Source organism: Orbicella franksi, chromosome 10, assembly GCF_964199315.1.
Source record: "Orbicella franksi chromosome 10, jaOrbFran1.1, whole genome shotgun sequence".
NCBI lineage: Eukaryota > Metazoa > Cnidaria > Anthozoa > Scleractinia > Merulinidae > Orbicella > Orbicella franksi.
The window spans coordinates 19,236,902-19,258,929 of record NC_138154.1 but is presented as its reverse complement, the minus strand read 5'-3'; the positions used below and the strand labels follow the sequence as shown (position 1 = coordinate 19,258,929).

Here is a 22,028-nt window from a genome sequence, read left to right as displayed (position 1 = left end):
GTCCCAGTCCAAATGGAGACTGCATAACTCTTGCAGTATTGACTTTCCTTGAAGCATCAGGGGGGCTACAAAACCTATAGGGTCATATATAGAGCCTACGGGGTCGACAGGATACCTCGTCTCGTGCATGGTTTGTCTTGCAGGACGACGCTGAATTCGAAGCTGTCAGATTCGACGCGCCATTGAACTCCTAGTGTGCGTTCTAAGGGAAGTGCGTCCAGGTCTAGGTCTATCTCTTTAACTCCCTCTGCCCTGTCACGCTCGGGGATGTTCTTGATTACCTCTTTGCTGTTGGACAAGAACTTGTGAAGATTGAATCCTCCTTGGTGGCACATGGCTTTTACATTTTTCACCAATTCTACTGCTGACGCTGCTGTAGCGACTGACTTCAAGCCGTCATCCACATAGAAATCGTTTCGCACGAAGTTGGCTGCTTGTTCACCGTATTCTCCCTCAAAGTCATTCGCGGTTTGCTTGAGTGCAAAGTTGGCGCAGCTTGGTGATGACGTCGCGCCGAACAGGTGGACTGTCATGCGATAGTCTACAGGATCTTTAGAAAGATCATTCTCCTCCCACCAGAGGAAGCGAAGCAGGTCACGGTGCTCGGGATTGACGTGGACTTGATGGAACATGCCCTCAATGTCACATGTCACGGCAACGGGCTCTTGTCGGAATCTCAACAAGACACCAGTAAGGTTGTTGGTCAGTAGAGGACCTTGCAACAGATTCTTGTTCAGGGATTCCCCATTGTATTCTTGGCTGCAATTAAAGACTATTCTTAACTTCTTTTTCTTCGGATGTCTTGTACCGTGATGATTAATGTAAAAGGTCATGCCGGACTTCGCCTCAGCATCACTCGGAACCCTTTCGGCGTAGCCGTTTTCAATCATGTCTCCCATGAACTTCATGTACTCTTCTTTGTATTCTTTGTTACTCGGTGACGTAAACCGTTTCTTGAGGTGGTACATGCGTCGGACAGCGTCATCTCTGTTGTTAGGGAGACCTTTGAAGCTTTCCTTCAACGGGAGTGGAAGTTCGTAGTGGCCGTCGTCACGTCTGTGTATGCGCGTCTCTGCGATGTTTAGAAACCTCTTGTCTTCCTTGGAGAGACTTTGTTGAGCCATGTGCTTATTTTCCGCAAAGTCCATCTCAAACATTTGATTTACATAGCAGGGCTTTAGAACCTCCTTTGTCTTGTCTTCCAGGATGAAACTAACGTGGCTTGTTTCAGGCGTGTTCTCATGTGCTATAATCCTGTTGCACGTTGCTACACCGTCTTCGTCTAGGGGGGTCTCTGAAAGACTGGCCGGTCCGACTATGCACCAACCAATGAGTGTTCGGACTGCGTATGGATCTTCGCTTTTACCAGTTATCACTTCCTTTGGTTTAATCGCCTTCGGGCAGTTGGATCCGATCAGTATTCCAACGTCGAGGTTTTCGTCTAGCGGAGGTATTTTGTCCCTTATTTTCTTCAGGTGTTGCCACTTGTCTGCTGCTGCTGGGGTTGGGATTTGTTCCTTTCTGGATGGGATTATGTCTCTTGCATACGCCTTAGGGAGTTCGACCTGCGCGCGTCTGTCGGGGCGCTCCACTATCAATCCGTCGATACGGGATACAGGGATTACTTTGCGGCTGTGCATTATGCTTAAATTGAGACTTGTGTCGACTCCCCCAACTCCAAGCTCGCTCTTTACCTTATTTGTCACGAACGTCGTGTCACTAGCGTCATCCAAGAGTGCGTACGTTTTAATTTCTTTACTGGGATTATCCTTATGGTACAGGACTACAGGCACGATTCGACACATGATGATGGCGTTCAATGTACCGACAGAACTGTGGGAGACGCTGGCAGCGTTTGAGTGAGCGGACTCGGCAGCGTGGTCTGGTTGCAAGGGTTGGGGTGGATTGCGTGACGACTGAGCGCTTGGCGGAGTTTGCTCGCTGTGTGTCTTTGACTTTAGAGTCGCTCCGTGTAGCAAGGCGTTGTGATGCTTTCCGCACTCACCACAGGTTTGCTTGGATGTGCAGTCAGTGGAAACGTGACCCGCTCTGAAGCATCTGAAGCATAGGCGTTTCTCGATGATGAGATCCAACCTCTTGTCTGCAGTAGCCTTGGTGAAATTGCTGCACTTCACTATTGTATGTTTGCCATTGCAGGCTGGGCAGGACTGTTCGCGCTCCGATGTGGCTGCTGATTGTGTCTGTTCAGAATGGCCTACTGGAGTGGTAGAAGTGACCAATGATTGACTTGGATTGATTCCACCTTGATACCTCGACCTTGTGCCACGGGTGTTGTCTCTAGCCGGGCCGTTCCTTTTCCTTTCTCTCTTAAGTACGTCTGGAGAAAAGATCGGGTCGTTTGCTACTTCGGCTTCTTGTTTGACAAACTTGACAAAGTCCGTAAAACCCACGAGTCTCTTTCCCTTTACCTGAGTTTCATGAGCGGACCTACACCACTTGACGCCCGAGTACGACGGCAACTTGGCGGAGATCGACTGTAGGATCTGAGTGGAATCCAGCTCCGACATAGATTTCATAGTCTTCATAGCCTCTTCACAGCGTACCAAAAAGTCAGAGAATTCCTCCAGTCCTTTACTATCACCATCACTGATCTGTCGCCAACCTCTAAGTTTCTTTTTGTAGTCTTCGGCTACCACCACAGGGTTTCCAAAACGCTGATCGAGCAGTTTCCGGGCTTCGCTGTATGCGGTTTCAGAGTTTGTCGCTAGGAAACCTTTAACCACCTCGTTGGCCTTGCCGATCGTGTATTTTTCTAAGAAGAACAATTTGTCCTTATCAGCGGGGACGTTGGCGGCGATAATACTATCAAATGCGGTCACGAAAGCCAGATATTCGAATGAGTTGCCGGAAAATGTCGGAGGCTCCTTAACGGGGAGGTGAAAGGTCCTTTGTTGATTGATTAGCGCTGAGCTTAATTGCGTTTGTTGGGCTTGAAGGTTGACCAGTTGGTTAAGGGCGAAACTTATACTAGATGATGGTTCAAAGTTCTGTATATTGTTTGCTGGTTGCTGGCCAAAGTTGTCTGGAATCGTGTTAGGCACAAAAGGAGGGTTGTTGGTGTTCATTTCCTGTTTTGCAATTCTTGTCGTGACGGCTGTTGGTTGTTGGGGGCTTATCTCCTTGTCCTCGAGTTTAATTTCCTGTTTTGTTTGCGTGTTTAATTTATATTCTTCATCTAGAATTTCTTTGAACGCACTTTCTTCTGCCTTTGCGAGCGCATACTCCTTTTCTAGTTGAATGCGCCTGAGTTCATTTTCCTTTTCCAGAAATTCCATTTCTATTTTGACTTTAGCTGCCTTTGCTGCGGCGTCCGCTCTAGCTTGTGAAACGGAACGCGAAGAGGACCTAGTCGACCCTTTAGATGACTTGGATCTTACTTTTGATCTATGGCTCGACGAGGCGCTAGATTTGGTGAAAAGCGATCCTTTTTCAAGGCGCTGGATTTGTTCACAAAGCTTCATTCTTTGTTCAGTAAATTCTCGATCTCTAACGTCATACCACTGATAGGATTCTTCCTTTTCTGCGGGACTATCCAGCAGACTTTCGTATGTGTAGCACGCTTGATTAAAGACATCTTTTAGAGAATCTAATTCATTGCGTTCGACTTCCAATACTTCTAATTCCGTTTGGGGATCCTCACGTAGTTTCTTAATGTGATCTAATTTTCTTTTAAGATTTCGGAAAGCTGTTTCTTTTCTTTTTGCTCTCAATTCCTTTAGAAAGCTCTTTCCCTTCTCTGAGAACTTCTGTTTTCGCTTTGAAATTTTGACATTGAGTTCTGACTGGGCAATGGGCACGACATTTTCTCGGTCTTCATCAGTGTCTTCGTCAAGAAACGACGCCAGATCTTCAGGTGCGGATGCGATGCTCATTGTTTGTCACGAAATACCGATGACGAATTTAGAACAAGCCACGATGTTTTACTGTAACGTCAGGTTCACAGCGACTGTTGAAAGGCCGAATTAGAAAGAGTTAAGATTACTCACTTAATTAGAGAAGCCTCGATATGGTGTTCATTACAGACTGTTCACAGCCTCGCTATCAACGATAGAATAAAAATACGAGAAAACAGAGGGCTGCGAACAGTCTAACAGTTTCCGAGAGCGAAGCTCAGTCAAGGAAAACTGTGAGCTTTCAGGAACAGATAATGTTCAAGCACAAATATCCGAGAATATATTTAAAGTCAAATAGAAGCTGTTGTGATTATTATCCTTCAAATATTTTTCGCAACACGTGGGATCTTTTCCAAATTGGAGAATATCACTCGATCGGATATTTCCGGTTTTTGGCTGGGCCATATTCAGTCACTTGACGCGTTGACTCTCATCAACAACTGATATCACATTATTTATTTTCATTACTCGTTCTCACACTTATCGAAATACAGGGTGCTTACCATTTCGCCAAAAAAGCCTGAAATTTTTGGTCGACAGTCAAATGGAACAGTAATTTTACGGAAAATCCATTCTAAAATTATAGACTACCTCTAGAGGTAGTTCTCTTTTTCCGTTCGGAACGGAACGGCGGAAATTTCCTCACCATTTGCCAAATTTACCAGTTTTCAGTCTCTCATCAGCCGAAAACAATTGCGGGATATTGAATTACAAATGGAAAGTGTCACTTGCTGATTTTGGAAAAACCCTTGCCACTATTCAACGGTCATCGACATAGGCCCCAATGGTTGCTTCTCCATACAATTCAATACTAATGTAATCGATACTGATGTATGCCGCCGACGCGTACTGGAAAGAAACGACTAGGTATTCACCGTACTAGAATTTGGCGATACTTGTAAATACCTATCCGATCATATCAGGTCAGTGACTTGATATCGTCTGGGGGAGTGATTCCAAATTGGGGTAGGTAAGATTTAATTATAAAATGGCGAGGCCAAAGGAACCTGATGTGCTAGCAAAGCGTGCCATAGAAGTTCGATCATGAATTCAACAGACCAAATACGGCCAGACGCCTGTTGATATTAGGTCAACTGAATGACTGGATATCGCAGGAAACCAGGACAGTAGTCATGGCTTCTGATTGGCTAATTGCTAACTTGGGTAACTAGAGTAATTCATGAATTACTACAAGTTAGAGGGAAAGAAGGCATTCTAACCTCTAAAATCGCCTCAAAATCTCAAAAAGCATAAATGGGAAATGGGTACCGACAAGTTTTCATGGTTATATTTGACAGACATACTGCGGGTTTACCTCGGCCAATGTGGTACTAGCATCCTGATGGAGTAACAATATGGCTCTAGTCGCTTCAAGCTATGGTCATTTCAGTTTAAATCTGCACTGCACCCTGGAAATCCCTCATGACGAAATGTGATGTAATGTATTATTGCAAGTCCGCGGGGGTATTGCTTAATTTAGAAGCTGATGATGGTTTTCTTCTTAGAACTTTGGCGTTCTCGAGGGTTTTCCAATGCAATGGCCTGGTTTTTCATGCGGAAATGGGATTTTTGCTATTCTTTCTACGAAAGGGGTTTCCAGGAATCCCTAAAAGGGAGGGTGAGGATGCCAAGTTGGGTTGGCAGATGTAAAATAGAATGGCCGGTTAAGCTTACAGTCAGATCTTTTTTATATGATAAGACGTTACGTTCATTACCCCTACGCTATCACTATTTTTTATTTTATTGTTCAAAGGCCTACTCTCCGTGAATATGCTGTAACTCAGTGGTAGAACAATGCACTGTTGCCTGGAAAGTCATAGGCTCGGCTCCTAGCGAAGAAACAAAAATATTTCGATTCGATTAGAAATTTCGGAAGTCTCTCAGGCATCTTTATCTCCACCAACCTTCATTTATACCACCACCAATTTCCACTCATCCTCGCTCATTGCTAGAAGTAATCGATATTTTGGGGCAATATTTGTATCATGGGGGTTTGCGGTGAGCCTACGCTAAGAAGAGAGTAAATTAAGGCAAAATCTCATTGCTGGTCAGAGTTTTGTTTTTTTACCTGCACTTTCTGGGATATCCCAATCAGTTTGTGTTGCTTTACAGGATGAAATCTGCCCCTCTATTAGGTCGAGGTTAACACAGGCATTCACTGCCTCGTCCCTCTTGTTAAACTGGTAAATCTAAAAGTAAAAAAAAAAAAGAAAAAAAAAACAGAACATCGAATGAAGTTTTATATTTTGTTAGCTAAGTAATCTTTCATCTTTTAATCGTGCTCTTTTCACAGACAATCACAAAAAAATAAACAGCGATTCTTCTGTTGTACCAAAAGATGGAACATTTAATTTACCCGAGGTGTTGTTCTTATTTTGTGGCTAACTTTCAGATTTAATCCTTGCTAGTCCAGTTTTGGATCTCTCTCTCTGTCACGCAAAAATATGCTTCAGCGTTGCGTGAAAGAGAGAGGGCCAGAACTGAACTAAATTCTTACCTTTGGCACAAACACGAGTAAGAGAGTAACGCTGGTGCACACGATCAGACACAATGACGTAATGGCATATAGAGCTTCATAATTCACGGAGCCATCCATAGCAAAAGCTACAATAGCACCAATGATGGACAACACGGCCACATTATAAACCGACATCCCGATGTACCTGGAGTCATTCAGAGCAGGAATGCTAACATTACGTGTCTCCCAAGCCAAGAACAGACCAAATAGCAGAAGGATGCCTTTGTAGGCGAATAAAACGGCTAGGAAGTACGTTTTGTATTGACACGTGCACTGGTATAACACAGGGATGATAATAATGTCCTCGCTCTTTCGGATCTGCAGATAGATAATCCAAGATTATAGCTATTTTGCATAGAGCGGCTTTAAAGATATTTTGAGTGTCGTAACAAGCGCGATCTAAAACTATCGGAAACGTTTTTAATGCGTTCTCTTCCTTTATGACATTGACTTAGATAAACAATAATCTCCCTTTAGCGCGGAAATATGCTCGGATATTTGTCCGCGGACAGTATCTGTTCCGAGAGGCAAACATTTTTCCGAGAGCGTAGATAGCACTCGAGGAAAACTGTGAGCTTTCAGGAAGAGATAATGTCCAAGGACAAATATCCGAGCATATTTCTGTGCCAAATGGAGGCTATTGTATGTATTATCCTTCAAATATTTTTTTCGCAACACGCGCGGTTTAGAAATTTGTTGAATTTTTCTCGGATATTCCACAGTTTTAGCTATTAAGTCATGTGACGTGTTTAAACCAATCGTGCGCAAGCGAAAATATTTGAAAACGTAAGATATTCTAGCCCTCATAGAAACTAGAATGGCTCCGCTCGTATTTGTTTAAGACGAATATATATTACGTTTAAGACACACAATATGTGTAACATTTAGTGCGCCGTGTAAATACGAGAAGCATAAAACGCGTGTGTCGAGAAAAGAGAAGTTGTTTTGATGGAGTCTCTTTAATTTGGAACATTCAATGATTCAAAAGGCGATTTTGCAGATATTAAAGTAAGTAAAGAGGATTGTAAATGTCTCACCATATGTTTAAATGTCAGTATATCGGCTTGGAGCGGATCAGTGGCAATCCAGTATGACAAGAACACCACATCAACAGCTAGCAAACCTGCCACAATACCAAGCAGGTGAAGATCCTTGATGGCCTGAGATAAACATAAAAGGCAAGATGTCATGGACACTTCCACACCTTCTACTGCCGAAATTTTGATACCGTATGCTCTTGAGTGAAAGGTTGGCTTCGAATATACACCATCCCTCTTTAACACCTGGTCGAGGTTAGATGAAAACAGTGATCTCCGGCGTTCACGGTTCCAGATACGAAGCATTTACTTGAGAACAAACATACATTTTAAATCGGAATTTTTCAAACAGATCTTTACTGTTTATGAGACAGGACTTATTGACAGGAGCGACATGTGCTCCTGTCTAGAGGTTTAAGATGCTACCGCGGTGTACTCAGGTCGCTCATTCAAACTGTATAGAGAGTTGTTATATAGTACGCTACATGATCCTGCTTCAGCTTAATCCAACTGTAAACAGACATGTTCAGATTGTCTGCGACCAAGCTATTTGTAACGTTAAATAACTTTAATTGAACTCCTCGAAGACATCTTGATAGCAGCCAAGATCGGATGCAACTGACACACGTATAAATTACGGACGACTTAAATTTATATGTACAATCACACCACGCAGGGTATTCGCACGCACCGAATGTTAATTAACTACGCTAATAAACTCGACACACTATTTATAAGGCTGATTTCGGATAGAAATCAAGCAAGAACATGCGTATGCATATGTTTTGGTGTCCTCTCCCGCTTAAGTTGTTGCCGTGTGTGTTAATGAAATTAAACTATATAGCCTTTACCAAGTGAGTGTGTCCCTATAGTTCACAATCTCACCAGTTTTGTGTTGGTCGTGGTAGCTGTGAATATCTTGTGCACTCGCCAGGTTTTGCTGAACATGGCACCAAATGATAAGGAAAATCCAATAGAAAGCACTGCAGCTCGAGCCTGTTGACGAAATTATGTGTTAACGTTATGTAAGATAGCTTAGGAGTTCTCCGTCCCGCATTTCATACGTGTGCAAAATCAGGCCTTTCTTCGTCTTACACGCAAGTTTCGCTGAGCAAAACGCAGTGGCGGGTACGTGTTAAGACACAAATTGTTGAGTTTTCTATGATTGGCCAGGTGCTTTTTGGCTTTAGTTCGCCGATAGTCATTTGGAAGCTTCTTTAAAACAAACGACAAAAAGTTAAATCTTACATTGCAATTGCTTCCGTATTCATCTGAAGAAAGCATCCTCGCATCTAAACCAAGCAAAACGACTGAGGTGTAACAAAGCACACATCCCAGAATAATAATATTATTGAGATTTGGTGATGACATCTTAATGATTCTGCAAAGAGGAAAAAAAAAACAGATTTTTTCGTGGACGAAGACTGAAATTGTTCTGCTATTAGCTGGTTTCCGATGTATTGGACAGACAATAGCTAAACAATGAATTGAGAGTTTACTTTGTCTCTAGCTTCTAGCAGAAAATATCGATAGTGATTTTGCCACGTATTTTCTTCGAAATGTTCCATGAGCAGGCGTTTTATGTCACTGGTTTTCAATATTTGGAAATCTCTTCTGAACAAATCAGTTTCTCTTATTGTGCATATATCAGAATGTCTCCGCGGTAAATGTCTTACCTACTCTTTCCATTGCTGATGTTAAAATGCAGGAAACCCAAAGAACAGAGGATTCCGACAGCTGCCATAAACCACATGATTATTATAAGAGGTAACGGGATCATCATGAATTCCAGATTTTCGACTGTGTGATCCCTGGGCGGTTTATTGTCTGAAAAATAATAGCAAATGAGAATTTTTGGCGGAATGCACTTTCGCTTTTAGTACGTTATGGCTGAAAGTTTTAGTTATAGTTTCCGCTGCAATTTGTTCACCATCTATAAGAATGGCAGTATTTATTACCTTGCCATATACTTTGTCGCTGAGACTCAAACAGGCGGAGTTCGTTAGAGAAGGTGAGATGTTGACCAATTCTGGTGTCATTTCCTGAAACGTAAAGACCAATGGAAAATGAATTCTTACTGCAGGGCTGTTTATTAGTTTTATTGTGTGACCAAAACTATGCAAACTAGGAACGTAACGAGCTTTAAATTCTGTCTATATATAAAAGCAACATTAAAGAGTAATGGCTTGCGTTTTTGGAAGTTGCAAGTGTTTTGCACAACCGTCTAGGTGGCTTCTAACCTTGATAAGGCCTATTCATCGTTCTAAGTCGGGCCCAGCTAGATTAACAAGTGATACCTGAGGGCCAGCCTACTTCCCAATTCCTAATCATGATGTGAACCATTAATAAAGTTTGCTTGCCTGTCTGTTTGTTGTTTGGTAAGAAAGTTATCGAGCCTACCTCTTCTATTTTGTTTGATGATGGTTGTTCCTATGCGTTCTCTATTTTTGTTAAACCGAACAGGGCCCTGTTAAGACAAAGATATAAAGACGCGATATCTGCCTTTCACTAATTAATTTATTTGTTTACTCGTCTCTCAGTCTAAATCTTTTCATCGCCGATTTTTTTTGCAGGGCATATTGTATTTTTTTAGAAGATAATTACGACCCTATTTGTGTGTTTTCAGATAAAATATGAATTAGGACTTAAACATTTATTGCAAAAGCGAGGACCCATTAGGGGTCTGATCCCAGACTGCTACCCGCTGTTATTCGAATGACAAAAATCAACGATTTTCTATTCAATATCCCATTTTATCTGATCCAAATATCCCGTATCCTATTAATTTTCCCCCATAATATCCTGGATCCCGTTAACTGTTTTACCTATAAATATTCCGTATCCCCCCTGTTGTTGGTGGCGCGCGAAGCTTGCTGCGTGTATTGGAGAGAACTTCTGTTCAAAATATTAAGAGTTGATATTGACGTATCGACCCAGGAAAAGGTGAAACTTTGCTTTATCTCTTTTTTTCTCTTGCATGCCTACCGTGATTCCTTCAAAGTTTGTGTTCCTTATCCACTTTGTGATCAGGAGAACCCCCTCGTATGTCCGATTGTTAAGTCTCTCATACGTCAATCCATCGGCCATGGTAGCATTCAGTGCCAGTGCAATTACCCATGCCACATCAAAGGCGTATGAAGAGTCCTTTCTGAGTTTTGGGCTGCTAATTGATTTGACCATCTCACTCCAGAAGCTTTCTGCAGTCTGGAAAATCAGCGAAAACGAAGACTGGTTGGTTAGGTCCAACGGTCGTACAGTAAACACAATGAAAATGTGACAATGTCCATTCGGCCTGCTGGTGTACGAAACTGCTCGACAAGGGGTTTGCGTCTTTGGGGAGATTTAGTTCTTTCCGCGTTCATGATAACAAGTGGTAATAGCAATAACAGGTGGTAATAGCAATATTTAAGAGGGTAAAAACAAAAAGTTAATTAGGGTGGCCCTCGTTAACTACTCTTTACAAATGGATTAAAAAATTAATAAAAGGCTAAAATATTTAGAATACACCGATTTACATGAATAAAAGGGTAAAAAATTTAAAAGAATGGCTAAAATATTTAAAATATACAAATTTACAAACACAACCAAAATAACAAAGAAACTAAGAATGTTCAAACTAAATTTTTCTCGGCTACAGCTCCTGAAATCTACGGCCGCCGGCAATGAGTTCCAAGCATGCACTCCTCTGTAGCTCTGTACTCTGTACTCGACCAGCACCAAATTATACTGCTGGAAAAGTGGTGGGATCAATGAGGGTTGGTAATTTCGGTAGAAGGGAGGCTAAACGCCGGGATGACTGTAACTGCACTCTGAAAACAGCGGACTGGGTTCGAACACTCCCAGGGTTCATTGTGTAATAGGATAACATTCTTTACCGACATGTACAGTGTCCCTCACCACCCAGGAGCATAAATGGACAGCAACAACCTGTAAAACGTAACTAAATGCACCTCTATACTTGGTAACCCATCGAACTGGAAATTATGGTTGTCACGTGATTGTCCGTACACGTACGTGCGACTGTCCGTCCGTCCGTTCGTCACTTGGACGAATTTACAAACTTTCAAAGTTTTAGTTTCGTTCATAACTCAGAAAATTACCTCTTTTTGACTTAAAATGGAAAAAAGAAACTTTAAACAATGTTTAGAGGCACCAAATAAGAAATATACTGGGTAGGGAGACATAGAAACCTTGCTGGTAAAGAATACCTGGATAATTTTTCTTTCCTTCGATGGCCTCAAAGACATAATGAAAAATGCGCTTTCAACCGTGTTTTGATTACAGACGGACGATTTAAGATAGCTTTCAGGATTTCAAAAAACAAAATGATAATGTAAGTATTACTTCGAAGTTGGATTAGATTTTATAAGGGACTGGCAAAGCTACGTCACATCATGACTGTAAAGCCGTCGGTTAGTGCGCTCGACTCCGGATCGAACGTTTCGGGTTCGAGTCCTGGCCGGGGGCATTGCTTTGTGTTCCTGGGCAAGACACTTTACTCTCACAGTGCCTCCCTCAACCCAGGTGTACAAATGGGTACCGGTGAATTTAATGCTGGGGGTAACCCTGCGATGGACTAGCATCCCATCCAAACGTTACTTCATTAACGTTTTAGCGTGAACAATTAACAATTACTTCCTAGATCCCTGCGGTGGAGTTGGCTAGTGGTAGATATTATATCAATCACTAGCCACAGACTTCATTAAGTCAGAAGACTGCAAGACTTCCCAAGTAAATTGCCACGCAAAATGCGCAGCCGTGCAAGAAAAATTTCATGATTCATCAGGTGATCAACAGGAAAAGTCAAACGTGTTTCGTGTGATTAGAGAAATTAAAAGAACATTAAGCACAGTGGAAAAAGTGGTTAATTCGTTGATCTATCAAGAGAATTAGTTCATTTTAGTATTAAGAGAGCCTGCCTGTAAAAATCAGACAAATTCATAATTTCGCTGCAAGGGTCGAAAATTCGATTTCGCTGATATTTTTACGGTAGATAGCCTAGGGCATGACAAAAGCTACTGGGTAGTTTTTTTGGCAAAATATCCTTTTTTTTTCAAAGAAAAATGCAAATTACCAAATTCCGTTAAAATCGTCATTTGACGTACCATTTTATTAAATAAGTTAGAGAGCGTCTTTAAAACACTCAAATAGTTTTGTGCAATGCTTAAAGGTGTACTTGGTTGATGTAGGGGAATGTTGCGGTGTCTTTTTGGGTGCAAATAATTCAATTTCGAAGACATGTATTTCATTCACTTTAAAGTAAGTAGTGATGCACGCTTATATGGGCCGTAACCAATCAGGAGCCGAGAAAGACAATAGGCTATTGTTTAGAGAACAAATTTCAACCAATCAGGAGCCAAATTGAAAATTCAAGATGGCGGCCATGATGGGAAACAGCTCAATAGCCTCGACGGAGGACTGTTATCGGTCTCACGGATTTCCATGGTGACACAATCGTTAAAAAATCAATAAACAAAACTTACAGTGTCCTGCCCACACACAACATACGTCCACCCAGTCTGCCACCATCTTGAAGACTGACTGACTTGGGTTCGAAGTCTGACTATAGGGAGGCTGTCCCAAAGCATCATGGGGCAACCACCTCATCGGTATCCAACCAGAAGAAAGAAATCAGAATGGATTAAAGTACTTACAGTTGGGCTTCCCCGGTCTCCCTCTTTTAAGGCAAATCAAGAATAAATCAATAAACAGATACTTACAGTGTCTTGCCCAAAAACAACATAAGTCCACCCGGTCTGCCACCATCTTGTAGACTGAGTGACGTGGGCTCGATATCTAGCTATAGGGAGGCTGTCTCAAAGCATCATGGGGCAATGACCTCATCGGTATCCAACCAGAGGAAAGAAATCAGAATGAATTAAAGTACTTAGAGTTGGGCTTCCCGAGTCTCCCTCTCTTAAGGAGAGCGTTAAACCAAACTTCACACAATGTCAAATGTAACGAACTTTAATATCAAAACGTTTGTGTTAACGTTACAAGATATGACGTCATTAACCTCGTTGCAATGTTGATCGAGTAAAAACGACTGGTTCCTATCGTCTTCACATAATTTCAGAATTAAGAATTTCACAATTTTTAGAATTTAAGCTAAATTTGTGTCAGACTGAATCTTACTCTTTAGAAAAACGTCAATCAAAAGAACCTCCAAATAAAAATTGTCAAGTTCCATTATCATATCCTCAGTTTGTTCAATAGCACGTTGATAGTCTCCCGTCAACTCCACCACCGTGTCTTCTCGTCTGTATTGTTCGTTCCTGCGAGCTAAATCGAGCCATTGTCTCATCCTCGCAGCCATTTCCTTGCTAAGTTCTGTAATTATTTTATGCATTCTCTCTTCTTTCAACATTCTCTTTATCTTCCTTTTGATTCCATTCTCATTATTTCTTCTTCTTCTCTCCACAATTGTAATTACCATTGCGGAATCCACCATTGGCGTTGGTGTACCATCAACTAAAGAGTTGTTGGGAAGAGAGGGATCTCTCTCATTTTCCAAAAGCGCTTGTGAAATTAAAGCATCGAGCTCTTTGTCACACTCTATCGTCAATTTGAATTGTCATACTTGGAGTAAAAATACTGAAGTATTTACACCCTTTGGCGCTCAGCGCTTGATCAAATTACCATGTGCTTTGTTGTCCCTATGCTTATTCAGAACACCACGCGCTTTGATGCATTAATGAATGGGCTGTACCTACCATCCCTTAAAGTGTTTCGGTGAGACTGGGAAGGATTCGTATGGTTTTTGTTCTTGTTTTTAGTTGATTCGTAGGAGTTTAAGAGGCAAGGAATCGATTTTTTACTTATTGAACTGTTTTAGGCCTGTAAATGTTATCTGAACATTTTACGCAGCGCTTAATCAAATTGCCGTGTGCTTTGTTATCCCTATTGTCATTCAGAATACCGCACGCTTTGATGTATTAATGAATGGGCTGTACCTACCATCCCTTAAAGTGTTTTGGTGAGACTGGGAAGGATTCGTATCTTTTTGCTTGAAGTAAAGGTCTAACCTCATTTACAGACACTACAGACTAATCGCTTCAAATAAAACAGCCGCTCGAATTAAAAGCAGTTTTCGACGCAAACAAAATCACTTACATCAAACATAGTCCTTTCCTCCAAAAGCGTTGTACATCTTTTGATCACTCAACTCCATATCCCTCATCTTCTGAACGAAACATGCTCTTATCGTGCCGTTATGTTCAGGGACTCGTCACGTGTAAAGACAATAGAATCTTTACTTCAAATGAATTAAGGCAGTTAATGCATTATTTTTATCTTTGGTGATTTGTTTGATCGTTAAGATCGTGAAAGAAACGGAAAACATATGGGGGAATATGGAGTTGAGTGATCAAGAGATGTACAACGCTTTTGGAGGAAAGGACTATGTTTGATGTAAGTGACTTTGTCAGCCAGCAGTAAAGTTGTTTTCTGTTTAAACTACGTCCGGTGTACATCTCCAACTGTAAACGTATTTGATGGTCGAACACCATGAATCTGTGATCATCTTTCGGCGCATTTGATCGCCACTACATCTAAGTCAAAAGCGGCTGAGTCATTTGTAGATAGTTGCTTACTTTGCACTACACTAAAATACAAATACGTTTGATACAGCTGCGGAGGGTGTAATTTGCAGGTCGCAGGTCGCAGGTTCAAGGTTGAATAAAGATAATAATAATGAGTGTAAATAAATAAATAAATAAATAAAAACCGGATGTTAAAACTTAAAATTCCCAGAGGTGTTTTATTGGCAAGACTGTCTTGTAGTAGTTAATGATCAACTCTCCACTGGAGTTTATATTGGTGTTGTGACGTTCATCAGCAAAGTAATCTTAATTTACACGAGTATCCGGGTAATTTAATTAACTTTATGCTAATTATTTTTGAGATCATTAGGGCTACAACAGCAACAATTATTATCGTGAACTTGAATTTTCAGTTGCCGAACATTGCAAGGTTAAGCTTGTAAGAAGTCTAAGTTCTAAGGTAATCAAAGTAGTGCAGAATTTGTTTTAAAAGTAATTAGAATGTCTAGAATGCAATAAACCTTGATACTAAAGTTCACGTTTATGGTTAAGTCTTATCTTATCTTCGCGGTTCAGTGTATATGCAAGCCTTTATGCGGACCAATCAAATTTATTGTGTATTGTCCATGAACCAATCAAATGGGACAAGATAACTCTGCTTGCTTAACTATAAGCTCAGCACTATTTCGGAACTATCTGTGGAACTATCTTTGGGTGAAGAACATTCATAGCCTGTATGTACATTCATAAGTGCATAAGTGTTTAAGTGTTTATACTCCCTCAAGTTTGCTGTGATTTCTGCAATTATTATTATTATTATTATTATTGTTATTATTATTATTGTTATTATCATTATTATTGTTATTATTATTATTATTGGACCTGCAACTTGCAACCTGCAACCTGCAAATTACACCCTCCGATACAGCTGTTAATCGATTGCTGCTTGAATCCTTTCAGCGGTTTCCTTATTTGTTCGCCACGTAATGCTGTCATCCCATTTTGGGGGGTAGGGGTAGGACAGGTTTCTATCCTAAGGCTTTGAGCCATGGGGAGCGAGCACGCAATCTTGTTGAGTAGAAAGAGATTAAATAAAGGAATGAAAAGAATGAATAGTGCAACTTTTTTGGTTCACATATAATACAGTGGAACCCCTGTAAAGCGGCCACCCTCGGGGAAAGAGGAGGTGCCCGCTTAATATAAGTTGGCCGCTAAATAAAGATTAGTGTACCTTGAATATTTTTCACCATCGGGTTAATTTCTTAGTGAACATGGAGTCACGTCAAGACAATCATGATATCAAGAAACATGTGTTTGAATTATCACTCGTCACCTTCAATTTTGGACTGTTATCTGCAACCGCCCTTTCCAAACTAAAGTTTTGAAATTTTGGGTGGCCGCGGCCGTTTAATAGGGGTAAAGACAATAAAAAAAAAAACCCACATCGGGACGACCAGAAGGTGACCGCGGCCGCTTAATAGAGATGGCCGGTAAAAATAAAATTTCACTGTGTCCACGAAACCAAACCAACACAAAACGAAGTCGTAAGATGTTTTTACAACTTGGCCGAGTTTGTTTTCGAATACTTTTACCACAGTCAGAGAATTTTAGCCTCTTTTGTAAATTTTTTTTTTCTGAAGTCGCTTTTCTCAGCATGATCGTACCCTACTCCCTAGCCTGCAGAACAGGCGTATTTTTTTGTGTGTATTTTAGGGGAAGGGGCTAAAGCGAGGCGCGCGCGAGGGGAAAAGCGCTCTTCCTCTCTTCCCCTCTACCCCTCTTCCCCTCTTCTCCTCCTCTCTCATCCCCTCGGGCGTGACTCGCGCTTCGCGCTCGCCTCGCTTTCGCCTCTGTTCGCCTAAAATACGCAAAAAAATGACGCCTGTTCTGCAGGCTACCTAATACCAAACGCGTCATCCAGCGCGCTTGCACTCCCCTCCCTCTCCCACACATGCTTTTTTGACACGACAAATCTTCACAAAACCCTCCCCTGGTTTGCAGTTTTTCGTAGTGTCCGATGACGCCCGATCTCCGCACGGAAACAAACTTAACACCTGAAGCGTTTTAAAGAGATTTCGTGATAACAATTGGGAGCTGAGAAAGGATTTTTTAAAGACTTGCCATGTCAGAAAACATGTGTCGGAGAGAGGGGAGAGCGCGCGCGCGCGCTGGATGACGCGTATGGTACCTGACCCAACTTGTGCGAACGAACCAATTTTGCGTAAGATTACTTCTGACTCCTTCTTTCCCAACCCTCTTTCACCTTTTAGTAACGGTCATTTGCCTTTACCATGGGCGGAAATATCTCCTTGCACCTGCTGCTAGACCCCCCGCGGGGGTGGAGGGTTAGCTCCCATATAAAAATGACGGGGATGCTCGTCGTAGGGTTTAAAAACGCGGTTTTAGTACCTCTTAGGGTGTTCAGCGGCAAAATGTCTACAGCGGGAGAGATCTTTTAGGTTGCTAAGCGAAAAAAATATGACAGGAGATTACGTGTTATGTAAGAATCAGTACCCTAGTGACAGCATTGCGTGACAATAAGATATCGAACGGCTGCAAAGATTGTGCGCCGACACGCTTCATAGCAGCATGCAATGGTCAGCAATCGATCAAAAGTAATATTTTGGTGCAGTGCTAAGCAAGCAACTGTCTGACTTAGCCGTTTTTGACTTGGATGTAGTGGTAATCATATGCGCCGAAAGATGATCACAGATCCATGGTATTCGAGCATTAAATACGTTGACAGTTGGCGATGTACATCGAACGTAGTTTAAACAGAAAACGGCAGGTATATTTTGCAGGTTGCAGGTTACAGTTTGCGGGTTGAAATTTAATTATAACTGGAAAACCGCTGGCACGAAAAAGAATTAATAACCTATATACTCGTCAGGGGTTCTTACGTGAGGTAGTTCGTCTCTTTCACATAGTGAAAACACGATCGATCCGCTATACATGTAAGTATTTATCGATCGACATGCCGAGACCAGTGAAATCTCTTCAAAGCCATTTGGATGGCCGCTCCACAGATGTTTCCATCGATTCCAGATTTGGCTCGGGTCTTCCCTCAACAACAGAAGATTGCCATCACAAATGAAGCAAATAAATAAAGAAATAAAACAATATAAGATTTTAACCGACGGAATATAATAGCACAAGCTCAGTATGCTTTCATTTTGGTACTCAAAGCGAAGAAACCAAATTCAGCAGATATTTCAGATGATATTTCAGATGTTTCTTCAAAAACAATGATTCATTGCAGGCTCAAAATCAGGGGAATATACTCTCCTCCCATCGCTTCGGCCGGTTTGGCACTTAGGCGGAAGCCACCTTTCTGAGTGATTGTAAACAGCGTCATGTAACAGTCACGGTAGGTCTACCACCTGTACGTTTCTTTAAGTGCCAGCGGTTTTCCAGTTATAATTAAATTTCAACCTGCAACCTGTAACCTACAACCTGCAACCTGCAAAATATGCCTGCCGAACAGAAAACAACTGCAAAAAGGGAAGAATGATCATCGCAGTAAATTTTACAATTTAAGCAATTGGAAAGACGAAGCCTGAAAAAAAAAAAAAAAAATCAGGGCTTCAACGGGATTCGAACCCGTGACCTCCGCGATACCGGTGCGATGCTCTACCAACTTCTTCTTTCCAATTGCTTAAATTGGAAAATTTACTGCGATAATCATTCTTCACTTTCATCTACAACTGCAGTTCAAGTATGAATTATTTCATATATACTTCACATCATTTCACTCCTTACGGGAAGATATGAACTCAATTAATTGACCTCGCTCCCAATGTGTGGCTTCATAGTTCAGTTGGTAGAGCATCGCACCGGTATCGCGGAGGTCACGGGTTCGAATCTCGTTGAAGCCCTGATTTTTTTCAGGCTTCTTCTTTCCAATTGCTTAAATTGGAAAATTTACTGCGATGATCATTCTTCACTTTCATCTAAAACCGCAGTTCAAGTATGAATTATTTCATATATACTTCACATCAGAAAACAACTGCGACGAATGGTGAGAGAAACACGTTAAATCGGCTTTTGGACCTGCCTTTTTTTTAGCAAACAAGGTTAGAGCATTTCGAAATTATTAGGTCTGTGTCTATTTCAGCTTAATGTAGGTCAAGAAATGTGTCGCATACTAAAATATATGTCTAACCCGTAAATTGAAATTTGACGACGGTAGGTCAAATATTTGCATTTTTAACGTATTTTGAAAAGCTCTTGCGTCGCTCACAATCATTTGCCCGAAGAAATTTTTACAGAAATCTGTAGACCATCCTTCCACGATTCAACCACCAGAAGCTTGATTCATTTGAACGTTTCGCACATGGTGAAAATTAATTATATTTACGAAGTACTTTTAAGTAAATGAAATACATGTCTTCGAAATTCAATTATTTTGCACCCAGAAAGACAACGCAACATTCCCCTAGATCAACCCAGTACACATTTAAGCATTGCACAAAACTATTTGAGTGTTTTAAAGACGAAAGATTAATGTGGTTTTGCATACGACACTCTCGAACATGTTTTATAAAATGGCACGTCAAATGAAGATTTTAACGGAATTTGGTAATTTACATTTTTCTTTGAAGTAAAAGGCTATTTTGCCAAAAAAGCTACCAGTAGCTTTTGTCATGCCCTAGCCTATCTACCATAAAAATACGAGCGAAATCGAATTTTCGACCCTCGCCGAGTTATTATCATATTTAAGGACAGGGACTCTTAACAACTTGTGCTGGAAGTTTCTGCCAGGAAGATTCATACAGAAATGAATTACCAAATTGCGGTAAGCGATTCTTTGTTGTAGAAACTGTCGTCGCGTTTTCTATAAAATTTGTTTTAAAGTTGCTTCGGCGAGATATCTTCAATACGAGTTGTAACGTTTCCCTGATTTGAAACCATGCCGCGGTGAGACATTTTATGAATTTTCTTGTTTTAATTTGGCTTATCTCTAAAAACAATAACACTTAAGTTGCTTTGTCGAAGTTGTTGTTGGCTGCATGCATATTGTAAATAAATAGTTTTCTGTCAGTTTTTCACTGATAACCTTGCGTCTAAAACAAGAAATACTTTTAGGCGAGTTTTGAAGTTCTTTTTGTCCTAGTAGTGACAGCCGCTTTGTAGACTGCCAACATTTCTTCTTCTGTTGGGGCTGGAAATCAAGAAAGGTCAAGAAACCATTTTCTTTTCCAACCACCATGAAATACCAGGTGAGCTTTCGCGCGAGAACATGATATTTTCACAAGTGAAAATAACATTCGGCTCGGTTGTTGGTTGAAAAACTAAGTAATGCTTTCAATTTTATACACAAGAAAAAGTGCTGAAAGGTTATTAACAAAGCAGAACTTTGAAATAGTTTTTTGCGCACGAAAATTTAGTTGACTGTTGTTGTTGTTGTTGTTTTTGACGTGTGCAAAATTTGATATACGACTTACGCTGTACAACTTGGGTTTAAATGGAAACAATGGCCGGCTACGCCCCTCATAACTCATGTTTAGGGTAACTGTGCCAGCCGCAACGGTTTGCAGTGTCCCCCCATCAAAAATAAAAATCATAACTATTAAATAAATTAAGTCAAGAAGCTGGGATATGAAAGATGATTGATATATAAATAACCTTGCCAAGATTTAGGTCTGTGCAGTTTTTCATTCTCCCGTTATTCGGAGAAGTGTTGCACTCAAATTTATGGAGCTTTGTATGAATTTGAAGTCGCCATGTTTGTGCCACTCGGAGGGACACAAACATTGCGACCGTAAAGTAACAGAAACATCTATCATCGAGTTTTGCCATTGAAACGAAAAGTTATTACTCTAGATCTCCGAAACATTGAAATTAACACTTTTATAGAGCAAAAACTGTTTAGTTAGCAAAAACTTGAGCAATAACTCATCTTTTTGACTACTCGAAAGCCTTATCGGGCCGCCATTTTAATGTCACGCAACGCATAAACTTGGAAATTCAAACGTGCCTTATTTCAAAATGAGGAACCCTGTGGAGCTTAAACGCCGCAAAACATCAAGTTATTAGAGGGTCTTACATCTGATGAAACTAAAACTTCAGAAGGATTGGTAATTTCTTATTTTGGAAAATGATGACGTCACATGAAAAGCGGCAATAGGGTAGCGAAAAAACGCAGGTTTTGGTCGTAAATAGGGTACGGGTTTTGGGAAGTGAACCGCACACCCCCACCCAACTTATCTGGGACTACCCTCCAGGGAAGAATACTCTGTCCTAAGCTTCCTGCATTGCTACAGCCTCTAGCAACACATCCTCCTTGCATTCTGCAACAATTTTGACACACACTATCGCATCTTCGCAGGTATTCTTCTCAGAAGCAAAACACTGTCATTCCCGAAATGACGTCAGAAGCCAACCCGCCCGTTGTCCGCTGTTCCTCTGTCGTGAACATGGAAAAGGTTGGAAAAGGCCATTTTACGAACTTTAGAACATAGGTTTAGCAACAACATTGACCAATCAGAGCGTGCGTAGTATTTCAGTTATTTTATAAATATTAATAACTTACCATTCCAGACAGTGTCTTTTGATTATCCTGACGGATGTCTAGCTTAAACGTTGATATGTAACGGTCGGATGCTTCTTTCAGTTCGTTACTTGTACACTCTACAGAACCATTAAGCTTGGAATCTCCGGGAAAAATTTGACCTGGCCTAACCCCGCCAAATATTATCCAAGCATAGCGCGATCCATACATCTTCTTTTTAAAGGCCTATCAATACAACATCAATCAAATACTGCTTAAGGTGGCTCCCTAGAGTATTTACGAACACCCTTCCTATAGAGGGTGAGTTAGAAAAGGAAACTTAGTTAATTTCTCTGAAAGTTTCCCCGTAGAGATTTCCCAGTATGGATATTGTTAAAATAAGGCTTATTTTTTGGCTGTCAATTTTTGGTTTAAGGCCGTTACCATGGCAACATTCCATCTAATGACAGGTAGATATATTCCTCATTTCCGCCTAAATTCCTTAATATCTGCTTATTTCTTCCTTCG

General features: G+C 41.0%; 3 protein-coding genes across 3 annotated transcripts; all 3 read right to left on the bottom strand.

The window, feature by feature from the left end:
• Positions 1-4,402: 4,402 nt before the first annotated feature.
• On the bottom strand, positions 4,403-7,993 carry LOC145500126 (gamma-aminobutyric acid type B receptor subunit 2-like). The gene is made up of 5 exons (XM_081479611.1): positions 7,925-7,993; positions 7,470-7,592; positions 6,412-6,768; positions 5,983-6,103; positions 4,403-5,743 (listed from the first exon to the last, which is right to left on the bottom strand). Exons 1-5 carry the CDS (start codon positions 7,991-7,993, stop codon positions 5,670-5,672), a joined length of 744 nt encoding a protein of 247 aa, XP_081335737.1. The 3' UTR covers positions 4,403-5,669.
• A 53-nt stretch (positions 7,994-8,046) lies between these two features.
• LOC145500832 (gamma-aminobutyric acid type B receptor subunit 2-like) lies at positions 8,047-8,898 on the bottom strand. The gene is made up of 2 exons (XM_081480370.1): positions 8,718-8,898; positions 8,047-8,465 (listed from the first exon to the last, which is right to left on the bottom strand). The coding sequence occupies exons 1-2, from the start codon at positions 8,838-8,840 to the stop codon at positions 8,343-8,345; spliced, it is 246 nt and encodes an 81-aa protein (XP_081336496.1). The 5' UTR covers positions 8,841-8,898; the 3' UTR covers positions 8,047-8,342.
• A 394-nt stretch (positions 8,899-9,292) lies between these two features.
• Positions 9,293-21,785, bottom strand: LOC145500820 (gamma-aminobutyric acid type B receptor subunit 1-like). The gene is made up of 3 exons (XM_081480357.1): positions 21,543-21,785; positions 10,455-10,673; positions 9,293-9,936 (listed from the first exon to the last, which is right to left on the bottom strand). The coding sequence occupies exons 1-3, from the start codon at positions 21,729-21,731 to the stop codon at positions 9,793-9,795; spliced, it is 552 nt and encodes a 183-aa protein (XP_081336483.1). The 5' UTR covers positions 21,732-21,785; the 3' UTR covers positions 9,293-9,792.
• Between the last annotated feature and the right edge of the window lie 243 nt (positions 21,786-22,028).